Source organism: Giraffa tippelskirchi, chromosome 7, assembly GCF_054371585.1.
Source record: "Giraffa tippelskirchi isolate mGirTip1 chromosome 7, T2T-mGirTip1v1.2.pri, whole genome shotgun sequence".
Classification (NCBI taxonomy): domain Eukaryota; kingdom Metazoa; phylum Chordata; class Mammalia; order Artiodactyla; family Giraffidae; genus Giraffa; species Giraffa tippelskirchi.
This window is the reverse complement of record NC_137281.1, coordinates 50,070,275-50,093,201: the sequence shown is the minus strand read 5'-3', so window position 1 is coordinate 50,093,201 and position 22,927 is coordinate 50,070,275. Positions and strand designations below refer to the sequence as shown.

General features: G+C 46.2%; 1 protein-coding gene across 7 annotated transcripts in view; it reads left to right on the top strand.

Annotated features, from left to right (window-relative positions):
* ATP2C2 (ATPase secretory pathway Ca2+ transporting 2) overlaps positions 1–22,927 on the top strand; it is a 100,228-nt gene that overhangs the window by 15,840 nt on the left and 61,461 nt on the right. For all 7 annotated transcript variants that reach the window (XM_081511494.1, XM_081511493.1, XM_081511499.1 and 4 more), the window contains 2 exons: positions 20,445–20,555; positions 22,723–22,839. Coding sequence is in view for 1 of the 7 variants with exons in the window: in XM_081511493.1 (XP_081367619.1) it covers positions 20,445–20,555; positions 22,723–22,839 (228 nt within the window). In the remaining 6 variants the exon portion in view is untranslated. The remainder of the gene's footprint in view (positions 1–20,444; positions 20,556–22,722; positions 22,840–22,927) is intronic.

Here is a 22,927-nt window from a genome sequence, read left to right as displayed (position 1 = left end):
TTCTAGAAAGAAGGAGTCTTCCTAACAACGCCAGCTCGCATTTCTACTCAGGGCCCAGCATTCGCCTTTTAAGCTTTTTAACTCTCCCATGCCAGCCCATTTTGCAGATGCGAGACTGAGGCCGAGACAGGGTAAATATGTCCGATAAGGGGCACACGGCTAGCAATGACAGAGCAGGGGACCTAACCTAGGTTTCTCTGACTCCAGAGAATTTAAATTCCCAGGTCTCCCCATCTAGACTGCTATCGGAATTGTTAAAGTTACTTGAATGGGGAGGGATGCGGTGGGGTGGGGGGCATTGGTGCCAAAAAGTGTTGTGCAAATGTTTGAGCGTACATAGTAGTAGTAATGGTGGAAATCGGAGTAAGAGTGGCCATGTCTTTCAGCTCTGCTTCCTGCATCTCCAGAGCCACTTTCGCAAAAACCACTCAGATTTGTGTGCTAGCTTTGCAGCCTCCAGGGGACCCTCTAGGGTAAACCAACTGGATTCTAGGGCCAGGAGAGTTTTTCCAGTGAACAGGCTGACACTCCTGTCCCCAAAAGCCCATCCACCTGGAGGACCCAGAGAGGCAGCGGGGTCAAGGGGTCACCAACTCTCTCCTTAGCTCATAAGTGGAACTCATTGCGTGATACCAAGAGCAGAGAACGTGGTATTTCTGTAGAAGCATCTCTGGGTCTCTGCACTTCTTAAAGTGTAAATCAGTCATTCAAAAATAAAATTCCTGAAGTGGTCCTCTGCAGGTGCTCATGGCCTTTTGATGGCTGAAGGGAAACCTCAAAGTTAAATTGACTTTTTAATGAATGAGACCTGTTGGAAAATCCTAACAATGGTCAAAACATTTTGGTTGTATGGGTATTAAATATTTGTGTGTGTGTTTTTGAAATAGTGTTTTATAGATGGACACTAGCATGAGAATTCTGGATGCTAGGATGGTAGACCACAGGGCTGTGTAACTGGCAGTTCTCAAATAATCTCTGTTTTTCATAAGTGAGGTGTATGTTAACCATGGATTGGATACAAAGTCCAATTATTTCGCTGAAATCCATTTCTCTCTCTCTATGCTGTGTAACTCATTCTGCTGAAGGAATTTGAAGTTAATTTGCCAGCCTGGTTGCCTGTTCTATGTTACTTTTTCTACTTTTCTTTTCATCTTTGACTTTTGCATCAAGCTGGGTATTTTTCAAGCACTCCTGATGTCATTGGTTACAGCCAGATTCTATGGGATGTCTCGGTTTGCCAAGTATCTGAGGCTTCTCTGGTGGCTCCAACAATAAAGAATATGCCTGCAATGCAGGAGACCTGCATTAGATCCCTGGGTCAGTAAGATCCCCTGGAGAAGGGAATAGCTACCCACTCCAGTATTCTTGCCTGGAGAATTCATGGGCAGAGGGACCTGGTGGGCTACAGTCCGTGGGGTCGCAAAGAGTCAGACATGACTGAGCAATTAACACTAACACTTAAGTGTGCCAGGTATGGGGATGTGTATCCTGAATAGAGATGCTGGGGAGAATTCGATCTGTGCACCAAGGTGGGCTTCATGCCCCTAGAGCTTTTCAGAGGGGCCTTTAAAAGTGGGACAGGTCTTCAGCCAGTCTGTAGGTATTTGGGGGTGGAGAGGCATTCGCCTACCTGGTGTGGATGGCATGTTCTCAACTGCACCCTGAAGCATGTATGACGACTTGGCAGTGGAGGGGTGGTGAGATGGGAAACCTAGGCAGCCAGCCACGAAGGCTGGTTGAGAAACCAAGTATCCTGTCTCTAAAGGCAGCTCATCAAACCCAGGAAATTATAAAAAAAAAAAAAAAAGTAAATGAGGAGTGTGATGAGGGAGGCGGCCGGCTGGCCAGGTCACCTGTTTCCTGCCAGCTCAGCTTACAGTCTTTGCTCACACTTACGTCCTCCACTTGGAAAAAGAAGCAAGTTTGCTTACCATGATCATTTCCGCAAGAGTTGTAACTCTTCTTCATGAGCACTTGTAGTAGGTGGTGTCCTGGGCAGGCTCTGAACCTCCCCTCCACTTTGCCGAGTCACCCCAGTTATAATACTAATTATTATCGAGGCCTTGTTGTGTCTCTTCACCCCTGAGTTGTGTTAATTGTATGCACGTGATAGATGAGGCTTTGGAGGCTCTCAGATGGGCCAGGTAGTAAGGATACAGCTGTGTCCAAAACAAAGTTCATGGTGGAGACTGACCATCAACAGAGAAATCCCCCAGTTTCTGGTAGGAGGAGAATAAAAAAATTGGAGTGACTGGACAGGGGACAGGTGGTTGAGACAGGGGTGGAGGAAGACCCAGAGTCAGGAGCATCCGAGGCTGAGTCAGCACAGTCCTATGGCTCTGGAGATGGTTTATTCTTGCTGCATTTCCAGCATCAGGAAAAGGAAAGCATTTGGGAGACCTGCTTTCATTACTGGGAAAAAGCTTTCTCTGCCCATCAGAACCTTAGCTAAGGAAAATGTTGGACCAGAAATTCCTGCTTCCCAGATGACTCGGTGCCAACTCAGAAAGTTATCTTTGACCCTCAGGGCTCCCATCTCTTAACTGAGACTGGCATGGCTCCGTCCCACACTGCCTTCCTGGTTGGTGGACTGATTCATCTCCCTGGGGCTTTACAGGGTGAAGACTGGGTCCCAGCCGACCTGTGTCTTGGTCATTCATTCAATCCAGATTCACCGAGCACCTGCCCTGTGTCAGGCTGGTGCTGCACGCCAGGGATGGAGTGGAGGAAAGGATGCATACACTCCCTGCCCTCATGGTACCCTGTCCTGGTGGGCAGAGATGAGTCCCAAACTACAGATCACAGCTGACTGTTCAATGAGAAGGGATGTTTAAGAGATTCATTAGAATGGCAAAGACTAGAAGATGTGGGAAGGGCAGAGTTGATGGAGAGTTCTAGGCAGAAGGGAGTGAGATGCAAGGCTTAGTGGGAGAGGATGAGGCTGCAGAAGTGGGCCCCACAGAGCTTCTGGGCCTTGTGAAGAATCTGGGCTCCCTCCACAGAGTGACAGGGAATCATGGAAAGGTTTTACGTTGGGGCAGGACAGTCATTCATTTATTCGCAGATGTGCCAAACATGAGACACACAGTGAACAGAACAGACACAATCACATTTGAGTTTTTAAGAGATCACACTTGGGTTGCAGGAAGAGTTCTGAGGCTTACACACACACACACACATGCACGCGTGCACGCGCACCCACAGAGATCTTTTGTGTTTCTCAAAATTTAGCAATATATGTCATCTTAAAGAAACATATTGGAAGCCCCCAGAGTTGTCTGTTAAGTATTTATTATTTATCTGGCTGGTCGCAGTTGTGGCATGTGGGAGCTTTAGTTGTGGCATGAGAACTCTTAGTTGTAGCATGTGGGATCTAGTCCCCTGACCAGGGATTGAACCCAGGCCCCTTGCTTGGGGAGCACGGAGTCTTGGCCACTGGACCACCAGGGAAGCTCCCCCCAGTGTTGTCTTACGTTAGTCGTGTCCAACTATTTGTGACCCCCATGGACTGTAGCCCACCAGGCTTCTCTGTCCATCAGATTTCCCAGCAAGAATACTAGAGTGGGTTGCCATTCTCCTCCTCCAGGGGATCTTCCCAACCCAGAGGTTGAACCCGTGTCTCCTGCACTAGCAGGCAGATTCTTTACCTCTGAGTCCTGGGAAGCCCTTCATACCAAAATGTGACTTAAATAAGTGTAAACCTAAAATTGGCAATAAACATAGTCACGTGCTTATTATGAAAACTACATTCATAATAAGATTATGAAGTACACATGTAGCAACTGTGTTTTGACATGACTGGTGACATAGTATCAAAAGTCAACCAGTGATGTGGAATGGTTGTGTTTGTTGTTGATTGCTGTGTAACACATTACTCCCAAACGTGGCAGCTGAAAATGACTTTCTCTCCCAGTTGCTTTGAGTCACAGGTCTAGGGGTGGTTTTACTAGGTACTGCCAGCTCCAGGTCTCTCGTGAGGTTGCTGTCCAGCTCTCACCAGGGCTATGGTCTCATCTGAAGGCTCTCAGGGAAAAAGTGGGAGGGATTCCCACCTGGGGCTGTTGATGGGCCTCTGACCCTGATTATACCGGCTTCTCCTCAGGGCTGACCCATGGCTTGACAGCTGGCCTTCCCAAGGATGAAAGATCCTTTCTACAAGTCTTGAAAGCAGCGTCTCCTCACTTCTGGCATGTTCTGTTGATTGGAAGGAGTCTAGGTCGAGCTGCTTCTCAAAGGGGAGGGGATGACACCAGGGTGTGAATAAAGGGAGACAGGGTGATGGAGGTATCTAGAGGCTGCCTGCCACACTGGTAGAAAGAAATCGTCCCTTAAATGAGATTACTCACTAAACAGAACCACGCCTGGTACGAAGTCTGCTCCACAGCTGTCTGTTTTTGTTAGTGTTTTTACTAGTCTTGAGTCCGGTCTTTTTTTTTTCTGGATGTGTTGGGTCTTGGTTGCTCCATGCAGGCTTTTCTCTAGTTGTGGCAAGCGGGGGCTCCTCTCTAGTTGCGGTGTGCAGGCTTCCTGTCGCGGGGGCTCCTCCCATTGTGGAGCACAGGCTCTAGGCACATGAGCCTGGAAGTTGTAGTACATGTGCTTAGTTGTTCTGTGGCATGTGGGATCTTCCCGGGCCAGGGATCAAACCGGTGTCCCCTGAGTTGCAAGGTGGATTCTTAACCACCAGGGAAGGCCTTGAGGTCCAAACTTCAGACTCTTTTGAATTTTGATTTTGATAAAGCTTATGCTGGAAATGTTTAATTACCCATATGTGTATAAAATGGCGTTTACGTAGACCGAGACTGTCTGCTAGATCAGGAAAACCTGCCCGTCACGTAATCACCGTAGAACTGGCTGGGTCACTTGAAGATAAGACGAGAGCCAGGCCTGTGGAAGGGGTGTTTCTTCACCGTGTGTTGAGGAGTGTGCTCGCTGCTCATCACCCATGCCAGGTAGCCACGGGCAGAGACTGGGCTTGCAGATGGCCTCCCTGGCAGCATGGTTACCCATTTTGCAGACCAGACTTCCTGAAGTTGATACACCGACGTCACCGTGTGCCATGCGATGGCTCCGTGCTCCCACCAAGTTCTCTCTGGGCTTCCGAGAAGCCTACATCCCTTCAGTGTGGTGTGTGATTGTTGTCTTGGATACAGGTGTGACACCAGGGTCATATGACAGCTCTGTGTTATTAACCAGCCACCCAGAAGGTCTTTGTGCTGTATCTTATTAGGCTAGTTATTAAAACATATTCAAAGTCTGTAAGATTTTCAAAAACTTGCAGGCTTTTGAGACCATGTCTGAAGATGCTGTTTTGGAAACTCTGCCCCAGACCTAGTGTCATGAGCCTTATTATTAAGGGTAAAGGACCCTGGATTCCTCAAGCTCCTAAGGGTGGGGTGGCTAGCAGGCTTGCAGCCGGCCGTCTTCTGCCGTGTCCTCACATGGTCGTCCCTCCGTGTCCTAATCTTTCCTTCCAACAAGGACACCAGTCGTATTGGATTCAGGCCCATCCTAATAACCTCATTTTAACTTTATCACCTCTTGGAAAGCCCTGTCTCCAAACAGTCACAGCCTGAGGTGCTGGGGTTAGGACGTTAGCATGTGGGTTTGGGGGGAAGACAATTCCGTCCATAATGTGAGTTCCTTGTACAAAATATCTGGGAGGGTATTTGTTGTGGGGGGGCTTCTGTGGGCCACAGGGGGGGAATAGGTAACCTTCATGGAGGTCTCAATCACTCTTTTTTTTTAAATTAAACTTTTTATTTTGTATTGGAGTATAGCCAGTTAACAATGTTGTGATGTTACAAATGGGCAGCGAAGGAACTCAGCCATACTTTTACAATTATCCATTCTCCCCCAAACTCCCCTCCCTTCCAGGCTGCCACATAGCATTGAGCAGAGTTCTGTGTGCTATACAGTAGGTCTATGTTGGTTATCCATTTTGAATATGGCAGTGTGTACATGTCCATCTCAAACTCCCTCGCTGTCCCTCCCCCATCCATCTCCCCTGGCAACCATAAGTTCACCCTCAAAGTACAGACACTGTTAAAGTCATGTTTATCAGCCCTACCTGTGTGCCTCAAACCCCTGGAGATGATCTGTGTCCTTCTGGCTGGGCCATCTTCCCTGTGACCTTCTCGTGGGTGGGGAGCAGAACCCAGCAGAGCACATGTCAGACCTGACTTGAAACTCAAGTACTTACCAAGGAAGATGTGCTCCAAAATCATGATTCTGGAGTCCCTGGGGACTTGAAACCTCTGGAATAAAGTCAGGCCCTACCCATAATTATTCTTTATAATTCAAACCATTGAACCCAGACTACCGTGCCAACTGGGTCTGATAGGTTTACAGCTGACACCCAGGATCACCCCAGGGACATCTTAGAATCCTCCTGTCTGCCTCTCCAGTGAGACAGTCTGGTGGAACTTGTGGGTAGGGGGAAAGAGTATTGGCCTGAAAGACTGCACCTAACAAGGAGATCTTGGTTTAGGCAGGGATTGGGGCCAGGATCCCAGAGCTGGAACCCACCCTGGGTTCCATCGCCCTGACTGTGTGAGTTTGGGTGCATTCTCCATCTCTGCACATCCGAATGTCTGTCTCTGAAAGCGGGTATGTGCTCATAGTGGTTTTGAGGTTCGTTATGGCTCTTTGTGAATATTAGATCAGGTGATGTGTGTAGGTGCTGAGGCAAGTATGCTTTCCCTGGGTGAATATAGTCATAAGACAAGAATAAACGAGAGAATATAAGCAAAACTTGGCATGATGCCTAGCTCAAACAGCGGTGATGGTTTTTATTAGGAATCATCCCTGTACCGTTGCTCTCTGAGCTCGGGTCAAGTGCACAGCGAGGTGCACAGCGAGATTCTCAGGAGCCAGACTAGCTACATAAATTGCAAGATGAAAATGTGGGGCCCCTTCTTGAAAAACGATTTAAGAATTTCAGGTTGGCGCAGGCAGGGCATTGCAGGCAGCACAGCCGGCCTGGTGGGGTGTCCTGGTGTGAGGTCCGTAGTTGGAGATGCCAGACGTTCTTGCCTTTTGTTTTCCTCCTTTTCAGGCTCTGCACAGCCTTCTTCTGCCCTTCACATACTTCTGTGGCTGCTTTAGAATACCTCTTCCCCAAACGCAGTCTGGGGCCCAGGAATCTGAGGTCTGAGTCGCAACCAGCCCTCTGGTGGTTCTGATGTTCCAAGTGTGAGAACCACTCTTTCTCCATCCCTGTGACATCCATTTTCCTGAGGCCAGATCCTTTTAGTGAGTTAAACACTTGTCCTACTCAGGGGAGCTTATAGTCTGATGCATAAGACAGAAATTATACTAGTGAGTATATAATTACAAGCTGAGATAAGCCCCATGAAGGAAAGCAGCATGTGTAAGAAAGGAGTTAGACATAGCCTGTGTGTGCCTGAAGCCTGTGGGGATGCTGCTGCCGCTGCTGCCATCAAGATGCAATCTGGGGAGACTTCCTGGAGGAGGTGGCAGGGACTTAGAGAACTGAGATTTGAAGGCAAGCTACCCATTCTCATTTTAATTTTTCACATAGGCCAAATTTCACACACGCCCTGGAGGATGGCCTCCCTCCTCTGACCTGGGGGATTCTGTAGGTTGCTAGTCTCATTCAGCAGCACTGCATCTCCAGTGTCAGAAATCCCCTCACTGGGCTGCCCCTCACTGCCCCTTCCTCCCTTCCCCCAAGTGCCAGCATATTGAAATTTGAGTGAGTTTTGCCTTCACTGACCATTGAATTAGGCTAATGTTAGTGTTCTACTGTCTTTTATGAACCAGGAACACTACATTATTTTTTCTTTATCCAACCCCTCCTCAACTTCTTTGTCCTTTTTCCTTTTCCCTTTTGAAACTTGTGTTAGTTTTTTGGTTTGATTTTTTGTTTTTTTTTTTTCCTCATAAACCAGAGTAAGTTTGCAGAGTGTGAAATTCCTCCTTCACTCCCTCACTTCTTTTCTTTCCTCCTTGATGGGGAGGTGGAGGGATTAGTTGCCCTTTGCAACTAATCGGTTTGCAGTAATCAGATCGCCGTTGATTTAGGCGGTCCTGGCCTCCTTTCTCTGCAGTTCTAGAGAGGCTGTGATTAGGAACACTGGCATCTGCAGCACTGGCCACCTGGAGGCAAAGTACAGTTTTGCCACCTGCCAGCAGAAGACTTTAAGCCAATTTCTTAATTCTCCCTTGCCTCTGTGTTTTCTTCTGTCCAGTGGAGTCAAGGGTACCTGCCTCAGAGCTCTGTTGTGGAGTGAAATGATTCACTGTGCATGAAGTATTCAGGCAGCATCTGATCACATAGTAATTACATTGTTTATATACAACAACATAAGTGTCTTTTTATTTATTTATTTTTTGTACATACATAGGGTCCTATTGCACACACAACGGGAAACTCCTCCGCCCTTCACACTTCCCCACAGTGCATCCTGATCAAACATGTTCTTTTCTTCTTTCTTTTTTTTAAATTTTTGGCTGCGCTGGGTCTTCGTTGCTGCGCACAGGCTTTCTCTAGTTGCGGCAAGTGGGTGCTACTCTTCATTGCGGTGCACAGACTTCTCACTGCGGTGTCTTCTCTTGTTGCAGAGCACGGGCTCTAGAGCACACGGGCTCAGTAGTTGCAGCTCATGGGCTTAACTGCTCCATGGTATGTGGAATCTTCCTGGACCAGGGATCGAACCTGTGTCCCCTGCATTGGCAGGCAGATTCTCAGCCACTGAACCACCAGGGAAGTCCTCTTTTCTTGTTTCTTAAATTTTATTGAAGTACAGTTGATTAACAGTGTTGGGTGAATTTCTTCTCTACAGCAAAGCAACTCAGTTATACATATATATATTCTTTTTCATTCTAGTATGGTTTATTACAGAATATTGAATATAGTTCCCTGTGCTCTGCAATAGGACCCTGTTCTTAATCCATTTTATATATCAGTGTAATAGATTGCCTCTGCTAATCCCAAACTCCTAGTCCATCCCTCCCCCAGCCTCTTTCCCCTTGGCAACCATAAGTCTGCTGTCTATGTCTATGAGCCTATTTCTATTTTGTAGGTAAGTTCATTTGTGCCATATTTTAGTTTCCACATGTAAGTGATACCATATGGTGTTGGTCTTTCTCTAACTTACTTCACTTAGTATGATAATCTCTAGGCTCATCCATGTTGCTGCAAATGGCATTACTTCTTTTTTATGGTTGAGTAGCATTCCATTGTATAGATATAGACCACATCTTCTTTATCCAGTCCTCTGCTGACGGACGTTTACGTTGTTTCCATGTCTCGGCTCTTGTAAACAGAAGCACATTCTTTCCTAATGGCTGTGTAGGCATTTTAATTTAACCCACATCCCCAGCTGATGAGCTTTTCGGTAGTTTCCCTCCTTTCATTTTCAGAACAATGTTCTGCTGAACACCTACGGATGCAGCATATTATTCTGAATCCTTACAGAAATCCTTGTAGGAATCTGAGCCTTGGAAAGTGAAGTAACTTGCCCAGGCCCACACAACTCCCCAAGGAGTTCGGACCCAGGTCAGCCTAAATTCTGTGCATGAATTCTCCACTCCCACTGGCCAGGTTTCTCTTCTGTGAAGTTACTGTTTTCCCTGTTGTCATCAATTAGTATTGGGCTGGACAAAAGGTACCTTTGGATTTTTCTGGAAGAGCGTCTGGAAAACCCAAATGAACTTTTGGCCAACCCAGTATTTTATGACAAGTTGTGTTGAAGCTATGTCAATAGCCTGTTTCTCATTTTTGTTCAGTTTTAGCATCTGTTGGTGATTCTTGCCTGAACCCATTACTTTTTAAAAAATATTTATTTTTAATTGAAGGATAATTGCTTTACAATATTATGTTGGTTTCTGCCATACATCAACATGAATCAGCCATAGGTATACATATGTCCCCTCCCTCCCACCTCCCACTCCATCCCACCCCTCTAGGTTGTCTTAGAGCCCCAGTTTGAGTTCCCTAAGTGATACATCAATTTTCCACTGGCTATTTTACATATGGTAGTGTATATGTTTCCATGCTACTCTCTCCATCTCCATTTGTTCCACCCACTCCTCCCCCTCGTATCACATCTCCATTGCTGTCCTGAAAATAAGTTAGTCAGTGCCATCTTTCTAGATTCCATGTATAAGCGTTAATATATGATATTTTAATATATAATATATGATATTTTTCTGACTTACTTCACTCTATGTAATAGGCTCTAGGTTCATCCACCTCATCAGAACTGACTTAAAATGCATTCCTTTTATGGCTGAGTAATATTCCATTGTATATATGTACCACAGCTTCTTTATCCATTCATCTGTCGATGGACATCTAGGTTACTTCCATGTCCTAGCTATTGTAAGTAGTGCTGCAATGAACATAGAGGTACATGTGTCTTTTTTAATTATGATTTCCTCAGGGTATATGCCCAGTAGTGGGACTGCTGTGTTATATGATATTTTTAAGGAATCTCTATATTGTTTTCCATAGTGGCTGTATCAATTTACATTCCCACCAATAGTACAAGAGTGTTCTCTTTTCTCTACACCCTCTCCGGCATTTATTGTTAGTAGATTTTTTTGATGATCCCATTCTGACCAGTGTGAAGTGATGTCTCATTGTAGTTTTGATTTGCATTTCTCTAGTAATGAGTGATGTTGAGCATGTTTTCATGTGTTTATTAGCCATCTGTGTGTCTTCTTTGGAGAAATATCTGTTTAGGTCTTCTGCGCATTTTTTGATTGGTGAACCCACTGCTTTTAGAATGTTTGCTGAACAGCAACTTTCCAATTTTATCATTGCTGCCTCATTTACTACCTGGTGCTTGGTATCAGAAAGAGCTGCCCTAACTCACAGACCTAGAGAACAAACCTGTGGTTACTGGGGTACAAGGACACGGGAAAGGGATAGTTAGAAAGTTTGGGATGGACATGTACACACTGCTATATTTAAAATGGATAGGGATGTCCCTGGTGGTCCAGTGGCTAAGACTCCACGCTCCTAATGCAGGAGGCCCGTGTTCCATCCCTGGTCTGGGAACTAGCTCCCACAAGCCACAACTAAGACTCGACACAGCCAAATAAATAAATATTTTTTTTAAAAATGGATAACTAACAAGGACCTACTTAATAGCACATGGAACTATGCTCAATGTTATGTGGCACCCTAGATGGGAGGGGAATTTGTGGAGAGAATGGATACATGTATATGTATGACTGAGTCCCTTCGCTCTTCACCTGAAACTATCACAACATTGTTTGTTAATCAACTATACCCCAATACAGAATTAAAAGTTTAAAAGGAAAAAAGAGCTGCTCCTTTCTCCTCTTTATCTAGTTGTTTGTGTATTCATTCATACATCATTCATACATTCATTCATGTAACAGAACAAATTCCTGTTCTATTGGGTGGGTTAAAATTTGTTAACTTCATTTTTTTTTATCCTTATGCCCAGATTTGGCCATTAGAAGCCTTTTCTTATGGTGACTTTTCTGTCCTCTGGACACCTTTCCATCATGCTCTGAGCATGTGCCTATTCTCTGGCATAACAAGAAATTCCAGGCTCATTGTGAACCTTCCCTGATCCAGCCCTGGAGCCAGCCATTTCTTCTAGGAGTCTTGGCTCTTTTCGCTGGAAGGATATGTATTTATTTTTTAAAATTTCTTTCACTACAACGGGTCTTAGTTGCGGCACTTGGGCTCTTTAGCTGTGGCAAGCGAACTCTTAGTTGTGGCATGTGGGATCTAGTTCCCTGATCAGGGATCAAACACGGGCACCCTGCATTGGGAGTGATGAGTCTTAGCCGCTGGACCACCAGGGAAGTCCCAGAAGAAGGGTATTTAGAAATCAAGATCTGGTGTGCTGTGTGCCCATGTTCCTGGGGTGTTACGGCCTCTGGGCCCTCTCAGGGCAGGTGTGTGTACGTGTACACTGTTAGAGCCATATTCAGTTTTATACTTGTGTGTGCGTGTATACATGTATATTTTATATATTTGATCATAGCTTTCAATCCAGGGCTGGTGCCAGCTCTGTGTATATTTGTAACTCCCTTCCCCAACAGCGAGAGTGCCAGCTCACATTATGTTTGGTATATATTTGCTTATTACCTAATCTCCCTGTGGGTAACCAGGCTCCTCGCCGTGCCACCCACCTGTCGGTCCCCAGTCCCAGTGGCCTCCTCCTAACCCAGCTGCGCTCTCTCGTGTTGACTGCACCGTACCACCTGCTTCCCCCACAAGACCCGTACTCTGAGCACCTCGCGTCGTATTGGCAGTTCTTTGCTGTTTGGGTTCACCACCAGGTGTGATTTCAGGCGCTGGCAAACACCTCTCTGAAACCTATCTTGACCTGAGGCTGGACCTTGAGAACCTCTGCCTCAGCAACGCTCCATGTGTGGTGTCATTATTCCCTTTTTACAGGAGAAAACGGAGGCTCAGAGAAGTCAAGGGCTTGTTGAGGGTTGCTTGGCTAGTAGCTGGGGAACCTGGAATCAGGGCCCAGATCAGTGAGACATGGGCCTGGTGATGCTCGCTCCACCCAGTTTCTGCAGTTAGAGTCCTCCCCACCCCAGCATTAAAAAGTAGGGGGCCAGCCCTTGAGTTCATTCGCATCCGTCTTGCCTCCTGTTGCTCTGCACTCCCAGCCCTGCCGCCCTCCTCCTGGGTCCCTCCCGTCGCAGCCTCTGCCCTCCCTTCCCAAGTTGACATTGGCCCAGTCTTTGATCCTGAGCATTCTGGCCTAGGAAGGCCCTCCTCTCCTGCTCTGGCTCTGCCCCAGGATTAGTCAAAACTGGTTTCTCCTCCTTGGAATCTTACTCAGGCTTCAGGATCCAATGGGATGCAAAAGGGGGTCCAGTAGAAGCCTCTCACTGCCTGTTTCCCACCACCCAGTTTCAAGCCCCGAAGGCAACCAGCCCCCGGTCTCTGTGCCCTGATTATGCTAGCAAACACATGCTCTTCTCTAGTTGGTTATAGACAGGCTAACCTATTGCTCATGATATGCTTTGCCCTTTTTTTTTTCCTTCTCAGTCTATTGCTAAAGGTACCACCACTTGGGAAAACTGCTGGGCAGTGTCTGTTGCTCAGTCCCTCAGTCGTGTCTGAATTTGTGACCCTGTGGACTGTAGCCCGCCAGGCTCCTCTGTCCATGGGATTCTCCAGGCCAGAAGACTGGAGTGGGGTGCCGTTGCTTATTCCTGGATCCTTCCTGACCCCAGGATCGAACCCGTGTCTCTTGTGTCTCCTGAATTGCAGGCAGATTCTTTACCACTAGCGGCACGTAGGAAGCGCGCCAAAATCTCTCTTGTGTATGTCTTCATCCTCATGCGTGAAGAAGGCACCCAGGTGATAATGCTTTGTAAGAACTTGTATTTGCCCTTCACAGCTTTGTTGGTGATGACTTCGCCATTTGCCCAAAACTCAGCTCACCTCTCTTCCTCAGTCAGGTTTTACATACGTTCAGTTTCTGCTTTCTCCTTCTCAAGTGCTTCTCTATCTTCACTCTCTCTCTTGATCCTCTTGAGCTCCCGAACTTTCCAAGCCTCCTCTTCCTCCTCCTCATTTTCATCATCAGTCTTGAATGCATCCAGGGCAACCAGGGACTCCTTGTTCTCCTTCACAGTACCCATCCTTTATTAGTGGCATGTGGGTTGTTTCCAGTACTTAGTTTCCAGCACTGTTGCAGTGCCTGACTTTAACAGAAACCATTCTGCAGTAAATGAATCTGCAAAAGAAATGACTAGAACAGGTCCATTTTCTGCCTTTAAAAAATATTTATTTATTTTAGGCTGTGGTGGGTCTTTGTTGCTACATGGGCTCTTCTCTCATTGTGACGAACGGGGGCTATTCTCTAATTGTGACGTGCAGGTTTCTCATTGCAGTGGCTTCTCTAGCTGTGGAGCACAGGCTCTAGGGCTTCAGTATTTGCAGCGTGTGGGCTCGGTAGTTGTGGCTTCCGGGCTCCAGAGCACAGGTTCTGTAGTTGTGGCACACGGGCTTAGTTGCTCTGCGGCATGTGGGATCTTCCCGGATCAGGTATCGAACTCGGGTCTCCTGCATTGGCAGGCGGATTCTTTGCCACTAAGTCACCAGGGAAGCTCTGTCTTTATGGAAATCACCTATTCTGGACATTTCATAAAAACTGAATCAAATGATAACGTGGCCTTTTGTGTTTGTCATCATCAGCACGAGGTTTTCAAGGTCTGTCTGTGTTGGAGAGTGTTGTTTCCTAGGGTTAATGAGCAGAGCACCCCAGATTATGACGGCTTCAAACAACAGAAATTTACTCTCTCACAGTTCTGGGGCCAGACATCCAAGATCACGGTGTGGGCAGGGCCTGGCTCTAATAGCCACAGTGGAGAACCTGCCCCATGCCTTTCTCTTAGCTTCCGGTGCTGCTGGTGAAGTAGTGTCCTGGGCTTGTAGTGGGATCGCTCTGTGCGGGTCTGTCTCTGTGTCCAGGCCTCTCCTTACGAGGTCATCAGTCATATTCAACTGGATCTCACCCTGATGACCTCATTGTCACTTGGTTACCTCTGTAAAGACCCTGTTTCTAAATTTGGTCACATTTGAGCTTTAGGGGGTTAGGACTTCAAGATAACTTCTTTTTTCTTCTGGTTTTATCAGGATATAAATGGACATACAGCATTGTGTAAGTTTAAGGTGTACAGCATAATGATTTGACTTACATCATGAAATGATTATCACAGTAAGTTCAGTGAACACCCAACATCTCATATTTTTTTCTTGTGATGAGAACTCTTAGGACTCACTCTCTAAACAACTTTTGTATATAACATACAGCAGGGTTCATTATATTTATCATTTTGTACATCACACGCCTGGTACTAACTTATCTTATAACTAGAAATTTCTGTCTTTTGACCGCCTTCCTCCAACTCGCCGTCCCCACCTCTGGTAACCATAACTCTGATCTCTTTTTCTATGAGATCAGATTTTATTTGTTTTTGAACTTTAATTGACCTACAACACTATGTTGGTTCCTTGTGTACATCATTTCAATATGATGATCATGTCAAAATGATCACCAGGATAAGTCTAGTTACAATCTGTCACCATACAAAGACATTACTTAATTAGTCTATATATCCCTCAGTTCAGTTCAGTCGCTCAGTCGTGTCCGACTCTTTGCGACCCCATGAATCACAGCACGCCAGGCCTCTCTGTCAATCACCACTCCCGGAGTCTACCCAAACCCATGTCCATCGAGTCAGTGATGCCATCCAACCATCTCATCCTCTGTCGTCCCCTTCTTCTCCTGCCCCCCATCCTACCCAGCATTAGGATCTTTTCCAATGAGTCAACTCTTCGCATGAGGCGGCCAAAGTATTGGAGTTTCAGCTTCAACATCAGTCCTTCCGATGAACACCCAGGATTGATCTCCTTTAGGATGGAGTGATTGGATCTCCTTGCAGTCCAAGAAACTCTCAAGAGTCTTCTCCAACACCACAGTTCAAAAGCATCAATTCCTCAAGCTGTGTGTTTATACCTGTGACATGTTTATTTTACAAATGGAAGTTTGCACCTCTTCATCTCCTTCATCTATTTCTCTTCTCCCCCCAACCCCTCCCCTCTCACAACCCCATGTTTGTTCTCAGTGTCTATGACTCTTTCTGTTTTGTTATGTCTGTTCATTTGTTTCGTTTTTTAGAGCCCGCATATAAGTGATACCATACAGTATTTGTCTCTCCGTCTGATTTCATTGAGCATAATGCCCTCTGTGTCCATTGTTGTTGCAAATGGCGAAGTTTCATTCTTTTTTTATGGTTGAGTAATAGAAATATTGTGTGTGTGTGTGTGTGTGTGTGTGTGTGTGTACATATATATGTAGACACCACATCTTCCTTACCTACTCATCTATTAATAGGCACTTCGGTTGCTTCCAGATCAAGATACCTTTTTTTGAAGACACAATTCAACTTACAGTGTAGCATGCATCAGTACTTGATTCCTTTTTTAAAAATCTGTATTTTTATTTATGTATTTGGCTGTGCCAGGTCTTAGTTGTGACATGTGGCCTTGTTAGTTGCAGCATGTGGGATTTTTAATTGCTTGCGGCATGTGGGATCTAGTTCCCTGACCAGGGATTGAACCCAGGCGCCCTGCATTGGGAGCACAGTCTTAGCCACTGGACCACCAGGGAAGTCCTAAAGAGTCCCAGCCTCTTTGAGGCTGAATGATATTCCATTGTGTGAAAGAGCACATGTTGTTACTCCATCATCTGCTGATGGACTCTGAGCTGTACCGAATTGTGCTGCTATGAACGGCCAAGAGCTTGTACTTACATCCCTTTTTTCAGTTCTCTTGTTCACAGACCCGGAAGTGTGTCCGTGGCTTTCACTTACAGAGCACAGTTGGAGGCCAGACACCCTCCCACTTTGGGCTCAGAGTCTGTCCCCACGGTCACGGTCACAGAACACAGCTGGGCTTAGGAGTCTCCCGCTGGACCCTCCTCCTCCAGGCTGCCTTCCCAGCCCGTCCCCTTATCCACACAAGCCTCTTTTAGCCATCTGGCTGGCTCCCAGGGACAAACGGAGTTCCCAAGAAAGGGTGGGAATTCTTGCTAATCTTGACCCGCAAAGGCAGAGGGACTGGGTTCCTTTGATCCTGTTTTGTTTTGTTTTTTTCTTGTTCTGGATTTTGTGTGTATGCAGTAAAATGTACAAAACATTTACCATCTTAACTGTTTTTAAGCACACAGTTCAGTGGCATTGAGTATATTCACGTGCTTGTCCAGTCATCACAACCATTGTCTCCAGAACTTTTTCAACTTCTCCAACTGAGTCTGTCCCCAGTAGACACTAACGCCTGGGAGCTCCCTGATGGTCCATGGTTAGGACTCAGAGCTTTCACTGACGTGGCCTGGGTTCAGTCCCTGGTCAGGAAACAAAGATCCCGCAAGCCAGCCAAGCGGCACGGCAAAAACAAAAACAATTACCCAACTTCTGGTAAGCACCATTCTGCTTCCTGTCTCCATGAGTTTGTCTATTCTAGGTACCGCACATAAGTGGTGTCATTACAGTATTTGTCCTTTTGTAACTGGTGTATTTCACTGAGCATAACATCCTCAAGCTTCATTCCTGTTGTGGCAGGTGTCAGAATTCCTCCCTTTTTAAGGTTGAATGATATTCCATTGTTTGGGCTTGACCACATTTTGCTTACCCACTGATCTGTTGATGGACTCTTTTTTAAAAAAAAAAATTGAAAATACATAGAGAAATTATTTAAGCCTAGCATCAAAAGGAAATCAAAGAAGATTTTAAAAAAATAGAATTCACAGGTTTCCTATCTGTACCTTCAGATTAAAAAAAATGAATAACTAAAAATTAAAAAATAAAACCACACAGACTCAAGCATTTATGCATTTATGTATCTTCTACAGCCACTTGTAGAAACTTCATTGAGAATGTCAAGAAATATCTCCCCATCAAGACAAAGTCAGAGAGAGAGGCTGTGAAGTGGGGTCTTTAGGCTAAATCCCTCTGGATCTTTAGGCTACTGATCTTCTATGGAGTATTTACTGAATGCACCTGCCCCATGCCAAGTGCAACTACAGAGTTGGGTTTTGTTTTATTTTGCTTTTTATTTTGGCTGCGCTGAGTCTCCATTGTTGCTCTCGGGCTCTCTCTACTTGCGGCAAGTGGGGACTCCTCTTCATGGCGGTGCACGAGCTTCTCATCACGGTGGCTTCTCTTGTCGTGGAGCGCAGGCTCAGTAGTTGTGACGCATGGGCTCAGCTGCCCCACAGCATATGGGGTCTTCCCAGAGTAGAGATCGAACTCCTGTCCCCTGTGTTGGCAAGTGGATGTTTAATCACTGGACCACTAGGGAAGTCCCCAGCGTTGAGTGTTTTTAAATCTTCAGAACAACCTGAGACAGATTATTGTCCCTGGTTATAGGGCTGATCAATGACAGAGGAGGATTTGAACCCAGGTCTGTGTAATTCCAACCTCCATGCCCCTTCTGTCACTCTGTGCATCTTCCCGCTCTTGAGTTACCTAAATGTGGCTAAACAACCCAAGTGACATCACCATCATTGCTACTCCAGCCATGTGTCGGAGGCCTGGTCCCTGGGGCAGGTATGGACCTGCATTTCCTAGGGGTTCATGGGAGGTCTGGACCATGTCACACCCTGTCCAGGAACACATTTATTTGATTCCAGAAAAAGGCAGGATGAGGGTAGCTAGCCAGCATCACCCCCATTTTGCAGGTGAGGAAATTGTGATCAGTCAGGGAGGTTGTCACTTGCCCGAGGTGACATGCTGGCAAGTGGAGCTGGGCCATCTCCTGGGCAGCACTGATGATGAGGGTAAACTGAGGCTTGTGGCTGAGAGCGTGTCTAGTGACCCATCCTGTGGAGCTAAGTGCACTTGCACTTGCAGTGATGTCCTGGGCTCCAACTGACGAGTGCCCGCAGAGCAGCCCCTGGGTACCAGGCGCTGGCCCCGCCTTCTGGAGGGGCTGTGTTGTGAGCAGAGGGAGGCATTTAAGTGATAGTCACTTGCTGGTTATTACGCAAGTGACCGTGGTGTAGGTGCCATCAAGGGGACGTCCAGGGTGCTGAGAGGGTAGAGCAGGTGGCTGTCTGGTCTGGGAAGATGTCAGGACGAGACAGTCCTTGACCTCTGAAGCGAGACTTCTTGCCCTCAGCAGTATAGACCTTTCTGTTCCAGGTCATTCCTTGTAAGGTACTTGACCACATGCCTAGCCTGTACCCACTAGATGCCAGTAGCACCCCTGCTTCAGTTATGAGAACTAAACACATCTCCAGGTACTAGCAAAGTCCCCCAGGGGGGAAACTGCCCTTGATCAAGAACCCCCGATTTTATGTTTGGCTTAGCATCCGGGAAAATGTGCCATCTTCGGCAGGGGCACTGGAGCAGCACACTCCTGGGGGACACGGGACTCCTCCAGTGGGCAGGGGATTTTTAGCTAGGTATGCTGCTGCCCTGCCCAGACCAGGAACACAGAGAGGGTGTGAAGTGGGGTCTGCTGCAGCCATTTTGGAAACAGTAGGGTTCTGTCCTGAGAGCAACTGGAATCTATCTAAATGTTTCGAACATGAGGTATGTGTGTGTGTTTGTGAGAGAGAGACAGAGACAGAGAGCAGAAGGTGGAGGAGAGGGTTGTATTTATACATTCAGGGTTGCTTGAGCTGCTGCCTAAAAAGTGAATTAGGTATGGTCGTGGCCAGACAGAAATGGTAAGCTAGGGAACAGCCAGGCAGGAAGGTCCTGTAACCCCAGGACTGCCCCCATCTGTGGTGTGAGCAAGAATTAAGTCCTTGATTTGGTACACTTGAACCAGGTCTTGAGAACAGAGAAAACATCCTGTCTCGGGCTGTGATGTACATTTCTCCAGGAGGTGGATCTCGCACAGTGAAGATGGTGAGGTCTACTTGAGAGAGTCGGCTGAGTGATCTGTGTAATAATCCTTGGTTGCTTCCTGGTCGTTGGCACAGTGAGAAGCAACCCCAGGAAGTGGGTGTGGTCAGCAGCCCATTTCCGAGCAAATGGGGCCTTTGGGAGATGAGGGGCAGGGAGGAGTTTGGCACGAAGTAAAAGGGGAACTTGCTGTCTCTATTCCAGCTGAAGGAAGAGGCTGTTAGGCAGAGCCTCTCCCCTTCCTCCTTCCCTGTGCCAACTACCTGGTGGAAAAGGAAAAGATGATTATCTTGTCCTGGGTATCAGAATACTAGGAATAATTTTGCAAAAATACTCGCCATTCTCCTATTTCTGAGGTTTCCTCTGTGTTACCATGTCCTCCCATGCCCTTTAGGTGTTTCATGTGGCTTCTTACCAGACCTGCTGGGCACCCAGACCTCAACTGGGTTTCCCCCTTTTCTTAGGTTATTGCAAATGTCTCCCAAAACAGGCCATGATACCATCAGGAACCACTCTCTGTGGTATGGTGCATTCTTAACTGAGAATCCCAGAAGTTCAAAGTTCAGGGTTCTAAATCTGTAAATTGTTGCCCTGCTCTGTCAGCTTTGTGATTTTCCATTCAGTAAAATAAGTTTGTTTGGAAACAGATGCATCAGTAACAGCCAACAGTTGGAAACAATCCATCAGCAGTAAAACAGAAAAATAAATTGTGTTATACTCATTTGGTGGAATACTATGCAGCCATGAAAATTAGCAAATCATCACCACATACACCATCATGCATGAATCTCACTAATAACCTTGAGTCAAAGAAACCAAACACAAAAGCATATATATTGCATGTTACCATTTACACAGAGTTCAAACCCCAGCAAAATAAATCTCCTGGGGGCTGTTAATGTATGTTTCTTGATTTGGAGGCTGGTTATAAAAATTCGAGCTATACGCTTCAGATCTGCACACTTTCTCTGTGTATGTTATACATTAAAAAGACATATCCGTATAAAACCAGTGTACCTAAGAGCAATCCTACTTTTTTTTTTCCCCCACAGATTGACGGACAAAATGAGTTGAAAGCCATCGAGAAAGAGAAGACAGTGGTGGCTCTGGCACCCAAGGAAGCAAGCAAATGCCACAGAGAGGACCTAGCCAAAGCATTTTACGTAAGAACTGAGTTTGTCTCTGAGGCCTGGGGCGGTGGGGTTTTCAAATTAAGAGGAAAGCAGCTCGAGGTCCTGAAAATGGCTTCACAATCCTGAGCTCTGATACATTGTTATCATCACTGTTAGAAAATACTCCTGCTGTTGAACCATTCTGATTCCCCACCAGGAAGGGCACCCACATTGATGGCCATGAACCCTGGAAGCCCTTCCTGGTGGCCAGGATCCTCCCAGCTTTCTGTGCATGTCTCTCTCTCTCTTTTTTTCTTTAGTTTTAGTTAGAAGATAGTTAGTTTACAATGCTGTGTTAGTTTCTGCCATACAACACCCTGAATCAGCTGTGAGTATAAATATGTCCCCTCCCTCTTGATGAGAGATGGAGAGTGTCTCAGGGAGCCCCCAGGTTTCCACAGCAGCCCAGTCAGAGTTGAATCTGGGTGTTTTGACATTCAAGCTCAAACTCTTCACCACCCGCCATTCCCACCCTTCGTGTTTTATAATTCATGGTGTTGCCAGTGACTGAAACCAGCTTCTCGCCCGTTTCTTCTGGTGAATTTGGATTCCTGGCCAGGACAAGACAAAAGCCAAACCGAAGACCACTTCCATTCCACGAGGCTCCTCTGTGAGGCTGAAGGAGTTGGCTTGCTTTATGGTTTCAGTTATCGTTATTTAGCCAAGCAAACATGGTGTGTGTGTGTGTGTGTGTTGCCTCATAACCCACCACATTTTGGGAAAGCCAATAAAAATCCACTAATAAAAGGTCACATGCCACAATTTCAAAGAAGTTGGAGATCAGTGTTTCAAGCAAAACTTTCCTTGAGAATACTCAAAAGCCTGTCTAATTCAAGTGCCACTTGTTAGCATTTGGAGAGGGGAAGGAAATATATTTTCCTTGCCGAGACATTTTCCCCTACGTAGGAAAAAAGCGTGGTTTTCTTGCTCTATTCAAGAGTCTAGAAATCAGTCCAGCCTTCCCATCACCTCAACCATCTGGTAGAACTTTTTTGTTTTGTTTTTGTTCTATTTATTTATTTTTGGGTGCACTGGATCTTCATTGCAGCACACAGGCTTAGTTGCCCTGAGGCATGTGGAATCTTAGCTTCCCGACCAAGGATCAGACTAGTGACCAAGGATCAGACTAGTGTCCTCGGCATTGGTAGGCGGATTCTTAACCACTGGACCACCAGGGAAGTCCCTGGTAGAGCTTTCTTATTAACTTTTTAAAGACAGTGAAGCTTTTGTTGCCACCAGGACAACAAAGTTTCCTTACATAGTTATTGACTCTTAAATTAGCTATATTTAATGTCAGTTTGTATAAACAGCTTGAAATTGTATCTGGCACAAGGTATGCATGATGGAATCATGTAGGCTTTTGTGTTTCTAAGGGCAGGCCATTTTTGTTTGTTTGTTTCAAGGCAAAATACACAACCTAAAAATTACCATCTGACTACTTTTAAGTGTACAGTTCCAAAGTGTTAAGTACTTTCACGTTGTTGTACAACCCATTTCCACAATTCTTTCCCTCTTGCAAAGCTGAAACTTCCGTGTTAATGGTGAATAATATTCCTGTGTGTGTGTTTGTATGTCTGTGTGTCTGTGTGTGTACCACATTTTGCTTATCCATTCATCCATTGATGGACACTTGGGTCACGTCCACCTTTGGCTGTTGTGAATCATGCTGCTACGAACATGGATAGACTGAGATAGACAGAGATCACTGAGACTGGTTTCCAATTCTCTTGATACATACACCCAGTAGAGGAATGGCCAGATCGTATGGTGATTCTATTTGTAATTTTTGGAGGTACTTCCACACTGTTTCCCATGGCAGCTGCACCATTTTACCTTCCCAGACTCATCTTCCTAGAGATGAAAATGTAAGTGTTCCTGCATCTCCAGGTGTCCATGCTATAATTGCAGACCCTGAAATGTAGACCCAAGGCTGTCTTCTCTGTAGTATCTGTAGGGTGGAAGTGTGGGGTAATTGAAAAAGAATGAGATTGTAGGTCTCCTCCTGTCTCTGCCCATTTGCTCAGGGTCTCTGAGCTGGTCCCCTCTCCTCTGTGGACAGCCCATTTTCCTTGATCATCATGGAAGCGGCTGGCTTCCAGAATGGGAATCCTGTGACTTGGGCTCCTTGATCTTTACCTGCCTGTCTTTCTCCCTCCAGGTAGATTTACAGAACGGGCTGTCAGAGTTCTCGGTGACGCAGCGCAGGCTGGTCCATGGCTGGAATGAGTTTGTTGCTGATAACACAGAACCTGTGTGGAAGAAATATCTCGATCAGGTGGGACCACGGCTGTCATTCTGTGCATTAACCAGTGTAACCCTGGGGGTGAGGAAGGGAGCAGCCGTTCATTGTGTAACTGTGGATT